At 36.7% G+C, this 12,704-nt stretch overlaps 1 protein-coding gene across 1 annotated transcript; it reads left to right on the top strand.

Moving 5' to 3' along the window:
- The first annotated feature begins 11,941 nt into the window (after positions 1 to 11,941).
- On the top strand, positions 11,942 to 12,268 carry LOC131032160 (uncharacterized). The gene has a single exon (XM_057963094.2). The coding sequence runs from the start codon at positions 11,942 to 11,944 to the stop codon at positions 12,266 to 12,268; it is 327 nt and encodes a 108-aa protein (XP_057819077.1).
- The last annotated feature ends 436 nt before the right edge of the window (positions 12,269 to 12,704 follow it).

Below are 12,704 nucleotides of genomic sequence, written 5' to 3'. Positions count from 1 at the left end.
GTGGTTGTTGAAACAAACATTAAGCAACCCTCCACTCATTTACAAAGAGGAGAAACATCTTTTAAAATAAAAGGCAAAGAAGTAGAAACAATTGATTCAAAAGGAGAAACTATGGTGCAGCCTCAAGCAACATAGGTTTTTCCAGCAACCAAAAGGTGTAAGCCGAAGGGAAATTCTCCTACAGCAACACCTCTAGTAGAAATTGTTCCTACAATGACTCCAAAAGTGTATGCCAGAAGGACTCATCGTAGTACATAGAAAGTTCAACCAAGAGGCGATGTAATGGAGGTCATTTCTATAGAAACATCAGAAGAGGAACATGGGAGTCCAATAGAGGTTAAATTCCAAGAAGAAAATGGTGCTGACAAACTTTTAAGTCTGGCATATGTGGCAGAACAATTTCAAGAACCTGTTGAAAAAATTCCACACCGTAAGGTAACAACTATCAAACCTCCATCATCTCTCACTAGTTTGTCTATTTCATTAACATTTTATAGGTAGTGGGAGATAGAGAGGTCTAGATTACATGGAATTATTGATAAGCAACAAAGGGAAATAGAAAAGAGGGATAACTAGATTGAAGAATTGGAAGATAGACTTGACACAATTACTAATATGGTCCCTGAATTAATACAATGTAGGGCTCCTCCAAGGGTTATGCTTTGCATATAAAAGAATTGTATTTACTTTTTAAGATAAATCACATTATTAGAGACCTTATTCCTTGTTTAGATACCCCAGAAGAATTCTATAGTTCTTGTTAGACCTCTCCAACAAGTATTAAAAATTTATTGTGTGAATTCTATTTGCATAACTATGCTGTGACTTCTTATAGTGAGTGGAATCCCTTGTTATACATTGGTGATATCCACATAAAAACATTAATGTCATGGGTGCAATTTATGAAATTAGCATGGGAACTCAGGCCAAAGCATATAGAAATCTTGAATTTGATTGTCCATTGCCACTAAGAACTGAAGCCAAGGATCCACGACTTTTTTATTATGATTGGTAGAAATTATTAGCAAGGCCTAATGTATGGAGTCAAGTGTTACCAATGAGGGAAGAAATATTCCAGGAATATGAACACTTGATTGAAAATGAAAGTGCAACTGCAATTGACTGTCTGATTCAGTGTTGGAATAATCTTCTAGAGGACCTAAAATAGGGTGAAGCTCATTCACTACCGAATTTTCATGTAGCTATACAGAGAGCCCCTAAATACATCTCTTTGGGTAGGATGAAAAACAATGACTGGCTACCCTTGATCTTCCAACCCCTTATCCTCATGTGGCCATTGTTGGGATGCAAGATTATAGAAAAACCCTATGAGGTAGCCATAGAAGAAGCTAGATGGGCCAGACAAGAAAAGATGAAGGGATTTTATTGGAATTTGACTTTAGGACAGACAGGTCAGGGAATTATTGGTGACTTGCAAATTAGTGCTTGAATCAAAAACTTTCCTCTTGCTAGAGGATCAACAAGACACTAAGTTGGGGGGCATGATGAGTTGAGATATTAGCTCCTTTTATTCCTAGAACTCATAAGTTTTTGTCACATTTTAATTTGTATAATGAGATGGTAATGATGTATTAAAGTTTGACTATATTCATTTCAGATGTTAACTGAACCCATTAAATCATGTTTTGTCTTTGCCACTTATTCATGTTGCCATGCTAGTTATTCCTATAGCAATGCTATTTGTTCATGTTGCCATACAGATTGTCATAAGCGATATCATGTCTGAAATGAATAAGTGTTATAATTAATTAAAATAGATATGTATATGCTTGTGTGTTCTCTCTTTTCAATTGCAGGAATAAACAAGATGTTGCGGAGAAGGTTGTCCTATCATGTCGAGAAGGTAGTTTGAGATATTAAAGGGGTGACTAAAAGTTCAAAATAGTGAAGAGGATAATGGGCATGAGGAGTAGCAAAGGAGTAGTAGGGTGTTCAAGATTCATTTATGTCTGACTTTAGTGAGAATCGATCTTGTATTACCACCATGCTATATTCTTGGTTGTGGTTTGGTGTAGATCCATGTTTTTAGTGGCTTAACTTTGACTATTTTCCTTCATGATTGTTATCTGCCTCTTCTCATGGATGTGATCTTAATTGTAGGAAGTGTTACCTATTTTCACTACAAGCTCAATATGCCTTAGAAGGAGAAACAAGTGCTAAGTATGAAAATAATACATGTTTTTTGTCTAACTTGTTTTCTTCATGTGTAGACATAGGGTAAGTAACTTTTTGTTCATTGAATTATAGCATGTGGGGTAAAATGTGGCTCCCATGAGGGTTGAGGCCAGCATGCTGAGGGAGATAGGTGTTTTTTTGCGGTTTTTTTGAATTTTTGCCTTATCAGCAAGACCTACCCCGATGACCTGATAAGAAGTACAGAGTGTGGAATGTTGTCATTGGCTATCAGAAGGAGCTATCTCAAGTTGTCTTGATTACCTAATGCAAAGGCCCAAGCATAGTCCATTTATCCCACATTGGCCACGAGGAGGAGCATTTCAATATTTAAAGGCAAAGTCCCACACATATTAAGTGTCAAAGCTATTAGCTTTTTGCAAGTTGCAGCTCAGTGTTGGTGGGTCCCCCGCATGCGTGTACGTCTCAAAGAGGCCAAATTTTGCAACAAAAGGGTGAATTAACATGCATGCAAGTTGCAAAGGATCTAATGGTCATTGCTATATCACTATGCAAAAGTGATCAACTATTAATCTCTGTGACTTAGCAAATGTTGAGGTGGCATCCAAGTGGAAGTTGAGGTGGCGCCTGGGTGGATCATGTGGCAAATCAAAGGTTGACACGTGGCAAAAGTCTATAGATGAGCGGATGTCCATATTTTTTAAGTCAACTTTGAACTTGAACTTTGAACTGGTTCAAAGTGGTTCAATGGTTCAAAGTTCATTATCGTCGCTCATTCCCATGGGCCTAGGATGAAGAGAGCAACAGGAGAGATAAAAGAAAAAAGTAGAGTGGTTAAAAGTTGAATAGGTTCCTAAAGATTCAATGGTCATTGCTATACCACAATGAAAAGGTGCATAAAGGTTAATCCTTACAACATAGCGACAAGCCATAAATAGTCCCGTTGATTTCTATTATGTGCTAACGGTTAATGCTTATGGTGGCTAAATCAAATGATCAGGTAACCGGTAGCATCCAGGTGAACTCAACACAAAATGACATGAAGTTGTGTTCAGTTTCTCTACTCTTTTTTGTAGTTTTGGAAGATTTTCTCTCTTAGTTAAGCCCCCTAATTTTGAGGAAGAACTTAGAATTGATGACAACTAATCCATCTTGGAGCCAAAATTTTGAATTTTGAATTTTTTGCAAGCTTTGGTAGAAGTGTTTGTTTTTCACTCTTTTGGAGAGAGTTATGGAGTTTTTGTACTTGTGTAGCATCAAATATTCAGGCTCCTGTAACTCATTTTTAGGAGTTTTCCAAATTTGTAATGTAGAAAGTTCCTTGTTTTCAATAAAGAAGATGAGTTCCTCCTTAAATTCTTTGGTCTAAGTGTTATGATTGTAAGAATTTTGATTAAAATTATGTGATTCTTTTGTAGAATCCTTCATTTTATCTTAGTTTTTTCATATGCTTACGGCTGAGGTACATGTTATAGTGTAGGTCTCTGATTGTGTATGCGATTTTGTTGCATCAAAATTATGAGAACATTATTATTCTCCTTTTTGTGAACATTGGTAAGATAGCCTTTCAAGAGAATCATTTATGCAAACATGTATGTTTGAGTTGTGAGTTTAAGTAGTTTCATTAGTTGGTTATCTTGTGGATTTGTAAGTAGTTTGTAGGTCTTTTATCATTGGTGGATCACCTACGAGTAGTTAATTTTCAGTTTTATGGATGTCCTTCCCTTTTCTCAAAGATTCAATTAAGTTCTTTAGGTGATCAAATAGGAAGCCGACCTATAATCTGGAGGTTTGCTCTCATAATAAGATACCCACAGCCCAAGAGAAGTCCAATGTGTCACTAGATTGCAAGAATTTCAAGCTTGCATTAGGTGCAAATCCATGTGACAACAATGTTTGGCACACCTAGTGGGAAGGTTGGACTTTATAGTTCATGGAAGGCCACTATATACTATCTTGCTGTGTGCAACAACAAATTATTTTTCACACCTAGTGACTCAAATCTTTGGTATTTTAGCAGTCCAACCTTCCTAGCTTATGAGAAAATACCAGACTATGTAAAGTGCAGCCTCAGTCAATCATACCTAGATATAATCCACAAAAAGGAGAGCTAGGATAGTTAAGAAAGTTCCAAATCTAGCAGTTGGTGTGCTACCTATTAATTCCAATTCTTACCCTGTTGTTACAACTTATAACAATCCACTATTTGCAAGTTCTTCCAGTTAGAATACACCAAATGTGGATCTTAATCAACCCCCTAGGGTACATCCATTTGTGTCTTTTAATTAGGGTACTCCTTTAAATTTGGTTCAACATGATGACATACCAGCTACAACAATTAAGAGTTTGCCATTTTCACTGGAGAGGATCAAACAACAGCTATTGAACATATTAGAGATATGGCTTCCTTATGTGGAGTGCATCATATTGTTGTAGAAAATGTTGCTTTGAGGCTTTTCATAGCCTCTTTCAAAGGGAAAGTCCTTCAGTGGTTTAGGGGCCTGCCTATGAACTCAATAGCTACATGGGATGAGCTAGGACAACTTTTAAATTGGCATTTTGAAGACAAGTTAGATCATCTTTCATTGGTGGAGCAACTCACTACCATCAAAAGAGCTCCACATGAGCATATGATGGATTTCAACTATTGGTTTCAAAGGACTTGGAATCAAATTTCAGCATCGGTAAAACCTTCTAATGATTATGCTTTTTTGTTTTACCTAAAGGTTTTGAATAGTGATATTGCACTCATGATACAGTCTATGGGGGGGAATACTTTATCAGCAACATTTAATGTTGTCATTAGGACTGAGAATAGTCTTATTCAAGTAGGGAAGATAGCACCTAGGCCTCCCATGCCAATTTTTGCTGATATGCAACCTATTATCCCTGTAGTTCCACCTGTTATAGCTATTGTACCTTCATTTCCAACATATAATGCTCAAGTTGTAGCTCAAGAGTATGTTGTCCCTAGTCATTTGCAGGAGATAATAAGTATTAAGGAGCAAAATTCTAACCTATAGAAGACTTTGCAAAATTTTGGTAATGAGTTGGTTAATATCAAGAAAGCCCAAACTCAACTGCCTTACCAAATTCCTTTCCAAGCTCCCTACGAGGCCTCGTACCAGCCAAACTCTCAAGGTCAAAGAAGGAATTTTAACCAAAGGCCTTTTCAATAGTATAATCCTAATACACCTAGTTCCTCAAGGGATATTGTTCTAGTCCAAAACAACTTGGTAGCTGACTATGAGTGGTGTTTTCCTTGCAACCAACCACATAACCAATCTACATGCTCCAATGGCATGTTAAATCAAGCATTGGTTGTGCAAAACAATGTTGTTGTTCCAAGAAATCAATCTCAAGAAGCTAATGACCAACAATCTACACCCATGGAACAAGGTAGTCCTAATGTTACTTTGATGAATTGGCAAGGTGTGGAGTTTTGTGGGGTTAATCAGCCTCAAAATCAGTCATATATCACTGTAGCACCCAACACAAGATCCAAGAAAAGGGTTGTCGACATGGGGTAGCAGACTAATAAGAATAATGACCAGCCTTTCTCAAGTACCCAAGCTCAGGAAGGATCTTTCTCCGCTCAAAGTACACAGATTCTTTAGAGATCATAGCCTGTAGTGACCAAAGATTAGCCAAAAAGCCAACCTCAGCTAGCACAAATGTAAAAGGACATTATTGTTACTAAGGGACAACAGAAGGTTAGTATGAATGATTTTAATGTTTTGGATCAGTTGAAGAAAACTCATGTTAGCGTGTCAATGTAGGATTCACCAGCTCTACCTAGGCAAAAAGATTTGTTACATGATGTTTTGTCTAACCTTTACTTGATTTCCCAACCAACTAATCAACAAGCATCAAAGGTTGTTCTTACCAATAAGCCTCATCAGAAGAGTGAACAACAATCTCAACAGTCTAAGGTAAACAAACCACCTCCCTTCTTTGTCACTCTAATCATTGTCTAGCACCTAGTGCATAACTGCATGATAGATTCAGGTGCAAGTAGCTCAGTCATGCCCAAGCAGTTTAGTGCAAGAGCACCTTCATAATTTTGGCTTGTTTGATCTTGATGGGATCATGAATTGAATAAAGGACTATTGTAAGAGTCCAAGTGTGTGTTTTAGGTTTCATTATGGTTTAGGTTTATCTTAGAGTGGTTTACCAAAGGTTTCACAAGTTTTCTTTCCAGTTTTGGCCCATAGTGCCTTGTAAGACAAAAATGGCATTATAGTGAAAATGTGTTGAAAACCTTGTAACAAACCTAGAAAGGAATTGGAGTAGGTGTATTTATTGATTTGACACCATCTCAAATGATTAGGTGGAAGATATTTGTCTTGTAGGTCAAAAATGAACTAAGAGTAAAAAATTGCTAATGTTGTCAAGCAACATTTTGACAAAAAGTGAGAAAAGTTGTAAAATCACTCTACAAGGTAGTTATGAACACCATAATGGTTGGAATGGTTTGAGTGTGCCTATATAAGGACACTTCAAACATTTTAAATGGGTTGGTTTTGTATTAGCAAGAGGAAGTTAATGAAATATGACTGTTTTTCATGCTTTTTAAGCTTAATCTGTTGTAACAGTCTGTACAAAGCACTATTTCTATAATGTTCTTTCATTGGAGTTTGTTTCATGGTTGTATTAAGGTTTTTGATTCTTTGTGTTAGGGTTTTTACTATGTTTTGTTTTATCAAATAAAATCTTTTAGTTTTTGCCAATTCACTACCCTATCAAGGGTTTGTGGCTTAAAAATGCAACAACTTGACTAATCCAGGTCTGGGCTTCCAAAAATGGACTTGGTTAAGTTGGAATGCATGTAAATAGTGTATATATGTTCATTTTATTCTAGAGTTGTGCTTGGAAAGGTGAATTTGAGCACTTATTAGGCAAGTTGTCTAACTTGGCTAATGTTCTTCCTTAATGCTCAAAATTTGGATTCTAAAGCACCAAGTGTTGAAAAAAATATGGACAAAGGTTTGTACCTATCCTAGAAGCTTTTTGAAGGGATTGGAGCAACAAAATTTATCCATTTTGCATTATAAAGTGTCACTATTTGTGAAGGACAGCGAATTCCTTGTTTTGGGAAATAAAGTGGTTTTTGGCATCAAAATTATCCTTGAGACTTTCCAAGCATGGATACTTAGCCTTATTTGTTCAATGAAGGGTTAAATTTTTGTTTGAAGGTTTAAACATGCTATGGTGTAGGCATTGTGAAAGTCCTAACCCTCTATTGTGCAGCAAAGACAATGAAAATAGTGAAAATGACTGTTTTTGTCACTTCCCCTAGCTAGCATGCTAAGTGTTTGGTAAAATGACAAGTGGTAATTGTTTAAAAAATGTTCTCCAAGGTGTGGCAGAGTCTATCAGTCAGGTTAAGGCCTTGGTTTGTGAAGGAGCTGTGTATCCAACATTGCAAACTTGAAAACCCTCTTGAAACCCTACAAAAGTGCCATAAATGGTGGACAATCCCCAAACAACCTCCTCAGGAACTAAAAATACAAAAATACTTGAGTTTTGATATTGCTAATAACATCTAATACAACTCCTAAGGTGGAATTGGCCATCATTGGTCAGTATGAGCAAACATACCTCAAATTAGGCCTACTCGGCTAGTAGCCTTTTTAGCCCTGTTTTGTAAAAAGTGTGAACCTGATTTGGACAAGTTTTAATGGTCTTGAAGAACCATTGGAAATCATTTGAAAACACTCAAGAAAGCCTCCTAACACCTTAGTATGAGTAGTGGTACTATATTTGGGGTTTAGACCTATAAGAAGGGTTTGAGTAAGTGTTGAGTAAGTGAGCTTGAACAAGGTCTTGAGAACAAAACCAAGAGCAAGTTTGTAACTCCTTGTCTAAACCTTTTGAAGAAGCTAAATGCTACTAAGGAATAGTATAAATAATGTGTCGTGAGTAGGGGTATTAGGGTGTTGAAGTTGATGGGTTGAGGAATGAGAGCATGGTAGTTTGAGTTGAGCAAATGTATGAACAAATGATGGGAAGAGCTCGAGGAGGAAGTTTTGGGTTTGAGTGAAGCTTGTGAACATTGAAAGTGGGCCTTATCAAGAAAACCAAAACCTTTCCACTCTCATTTTAAGGAGTCTCTTAACAAGAGGATTATACCTAGCTTTAATTGGTCCTCCTATGGGTTTCTCCCTATCACAGTTGGTTGACCAATTAGGACTGACTTATGAGCCATTGAAAAAGGGTGTAGTGCAGTTAGATGAGACTGTTGTAAATACTGTAAGAGTCATTAAAAATTTGAGTCTAACACTCCATGCTTGCTCCAATTTTTATATTCCGCAAGATGTATATGTGATAGACTTGCCACCCTACTTTGCAATTTGCTTATCAAGAGACTTTACAACCAAATTAGGGGGTTATTTGTCATCTGACTAGTCACATATGTTTTTTAGGACTAGGTATGGAACTAAAGTTACTATTAAATCAGAAGCTTTAGCTAATGATCATATAGAACCCTATGTCCCTAGTGTTGTCAATGCCAATTTGACCATTCATGAGCAAGATGACCAACCCATTCCATGTGATCCAAACACCCCTATTGATGACATTCCTAACATTATTCTAGATGAATGGGCAGCTGAGAATCTTGAGGAAGATCCTTTTAAAAAATTGGATGAGGTAAACCTTGGAGTCTATATGTTTCATGAACAAGGTTTTGCTGTCCCAAATTTGATGAAGGATGCTAGAAAACAAGATAATCAACATCAAAATGAGCTTTGGAAGCTCTATTTTGATGGGTCAAGAAGTAAGAATGGTGTTGGTGGTGGTTGCATGTTGATTTCCCCTATTGATGATAAGTATTATGCAGCTTTTAGGTTTTCTTTTAGCTACACCAATAATACAACTGAGTATGAGGCCTTAATTCATGGTCTACAATGGGCAAAGAAGAGAGGAATAAACTATTTGCAGGTTTATGGTGATAGTGAACTAGTTGTCAACCAAGTAAGAGGTCTCCATACCACTAAGAATGATCTTTTAAAATCTTATAAACATAGGGTATGGGATCTTATTGAAGATTTCCAAGCTTTCAATCTATTGTCTATTCCTAAAAATCTTAATAAGCATGTTGATAGACTTGCTGCGATAGGAGCACATTATGATATTCTAAGTGATATCAGCAATATTAATGAACATCAATATGTAAAAGTGATTGTTAGATCTTCCATTCCTAACAATGCTGATTATTGGCAAGTTTTTGATAGTGATCAGAAAATTATTAACTTTTTTAGGGAGGCATAGTTTTCAAATACCATCCAAGAGAAGCTTAAGAAATAGTATGATGATCAGGTCATACAACTAAAAACAAACAAGCTACCTAAGCGTTTGGTCACATTAGAGTCAATTTTCAATGAGGATGATCAAGTGAGAAAAGAAAAATCCAGCTTGCAGATCAAGGAGGAATATTATGAAAATGTTAAGATTTTCAAGGATAAGTTGTTAAAGCTTGGCAAGGTGTGTACTTTAGAGGAAAGGCATGCATTTGTTTTACTATGCCAAGAGTTTAGTGATATATTTGCTTGGAAATATTCTGATTTAAAAGTCTTTGACTCTAGTATTGCCCAACATACCATAGAGCTTGAGCCAAATTCTAAACTTGTGAGGCAAAAACATAGGCCTCTTAATCCAAAGCTTGAGCCCCTTATGGTCAAAGAAATTAATAAACTCATTGAGAGTAGCATCATTTTTCCTATTAAACACACCTCTTGGGTGTCAAACCTTGTCCCGGTTAGGAAAAAGAATGGTGAAATCAGACTTTGTGTTTATTTCTGAGATCTCAATAGAGCCTCATTGAAGAATAGATATCCACTGCCCTCTATGGAGCAGATTCTGCAAGTTGTTGCAGGGTTTGAGAGATTCTCCTTGCTAGATGGTTTTTTAGGTTATAACCAAGTTTTAGTGAAGGAGGAGGATCAATTTAAGATATTTACAACTAAATGGGGCACTATGGCATATAAAAAGATGCCATTTGGTTTGTCAAATGCTTGTGCTACTTTTCAACGTGCTATGGATATGGCATTTCATGGTTTGCTGTATAAATTTGTACTTGTTTAATTGGATGATATCACTATTTATTCTAGAAATTCAATTGAACACCTAGCTCACCTAAAGAAATTTTTTGAGAGGTGTAGAAAGTATGGTATATCTCTTAACCCAAAGAAATGTGTGTTTTTTGTTCATGAGGGTAAGCTTCTGGGCTATGTGTTGTCAAAAGAGGGTATTCCTATTGATCCAGAGAGGGTAAGTGATATTCTTTCCTTACCTCTACCAACACACAAGAAGGGCCTGCAAATCTTCTTGGGTAGGATTAATTTTGTTAGGAGGTTTATTCCAGATATTGCAGAATTATTTAAAACCTCTAAATTCTATGTTGAAAAAGGATATTCCTTTCAGCTGGTCTAAGGATGGGAGGAGGATTTTTGAGCTTATAAAAGAGGCACTTGCAGTTGCTTCTACTTTACTAAACCCAGATTTCTTAAAAGACTTTATTTTGTATTCTTATGGCAGTATTGACAGCATCTCAGCTATGTTGGTTCAAGAAAATGAGCATGGTTTGGAGCAGCCTTTGGCCTTTTTTAGTCAAGGCCTTAAGGATTATGAGGAGAAATATTCTTTTGTTGAAAAACATATTCTTGATGTTGTTAGGAGTTTGAAAAAGTTTAAGTATATGCTATCTAACAATAGGATTAAGTTGATGGTTACTCACCCCTCAGTTAAAGAGTTTTTGCTCAGCAAAGACTTAAATGATAAGAGGGTCGGTTGGGTGACTAAGGTGATGGAATTTGATGTTGATATTAAGGTCACAAAACTAGTCAAAGGTAAGGGACTGTGTGAGCAACTTGTTGATCACACAAATAATAGTAAAGAGGATGAGGAGAAGGTTGTTTTGGCCCTCCAAGGTGAAGAACAAGTAGCTATCCCTATTCCTCCTATTAGCTGGGTACAAGAAATGACTCATTTCTTCCTGACCAGTGAGTGTCCTAATGGATTGAGTAAGTCAAGAAGAAGGTATTATAGACTTCAGTCCATTCCCTATGTACTATTGAATGGTTTTCTATTTAGAAAGGATTTTCATGGTGTATTATTGAGGTGCATAGATGTTGATCAGGTTGATAAGGTATTGCATGGGTTTCATGAAGGATCAACAGGAGGACACTTTTCAGCAAGAGCTACAACTCTGAAAGTTATGAAAGAAGGATATTATTGGCCTAATTTGTTTAGAGATGCACATTCCTAGATTAGAAAGTGTAAAGAATGTGCAATGTTTGCAGGAAAAGAGAGGTTGGTAGCACTGCCATTGCAACCTATTCAAGTAGAACAATGCTTTATGAAGTGGGGTTTGGATTTCATTGGAGTCATAAATCCATCTTCAAGTGTTGGCCACAAGTGGATGCTCATAGCCACTAATTATTTTACTAAGTGGACTAAGGCTATAGCACTAAAGGAAGCAAATGAGATAGTTGTTTTGAACTTTTATGATGAGTTGATAACTACATTTGGTGTCCCTGAATCAATAGTTTCGGATAATGATCTTACTTTTGTAGGAAGATGAATATCTGATTGGGCAGTAAAGAATGGTGTTTATCTCCACACCTCATCTAACCATTACCCTTAGGGAAATGGACAAGTTGAGTCCACAAATAAGAATCTACTCAGAATCATCAAAAGGACCATGGAAGGAAATCAGTGAGCTTGGCATACCAAGCTTAAATCAGCCTTATGGGCTAATAGAATCACACCAAAGAGGTCCACTGGAATGTCTCCATACATTCTTGTGTATGGGAAAGAGGCAAGGTTGCCTATTTCACTTGAGTTTCCAGCCCTTGATTTATCTAACCAGCTGGATATGATTGAAGAAGAGCCTATGTCAGCAAGATTGGCTCAGCTGATTGAGCTAGAGGAAGTTATAAATAAGGCAATAAGGCAAATTGAGCATCACCAAGATCAAATGAAAAGATCTTTTGATAAGAGGGATTCTCTTAGAGTGTTCAAGGAAGGTGACATTATCCTGAAATGGGATGAATTCAGGAGCAGGCCAGGAAAGCATACACAGTTTGATGCTTTTTGGAGTGGGATTATATGATTTCTGAGTGCAAGCAGCACAATGCCTTCCAGCTATCTAAGTTTGATGGTGATGTTGAACCAATCCCAGTTAATAGGATCCACCTCAAGCATTTCTTTTGAGGTATACCTAAAATTTGTACATATTTCAGTTTTCCTAGTGGTAATAAGTTCTTTGCATAATAGGTTAGTTTGTAGTTTTGTTTTCCCTAAGTGCCTAGTGCATAATTCAGGAGGAGTAATAAGAGTCATACTGTTGCAATCCATAGAAGCTATAAAAGAGAGGTGTCCATCATATGAAACAAGGAATACATTTATCCCCTCTCACGCACAAAAGGCATCTCCTTCCTATAGCTGCAATAAATTGCTGTAGTGTTTCATAGGTGTTTTGTTGTTTTGTCATGTCCTAATCTATCAATACACATGCCTAATTAATGATAGTAAGGTGTTAAGATCAC

Source organism: Cryptomeria japonica, chromosome 6 (assembly GCF_030272615.1).
Source record: "Cryptomeria japonica chromosome 6, Sugi_1.0, whole genome shotgun sequence".
Lineage (NCBI taxonomy): Eukaryota > Viridiplantae > Streptophyta > Pinopsida > Cupressales > Cupressaceae > Cryptomeria > Cryptomeria japonica.
The sequence above is the reverse complement of the archived record's forward strand: the minus strand, read 5'-3'. Positions and strand labels throughout refer to the sequence as shown.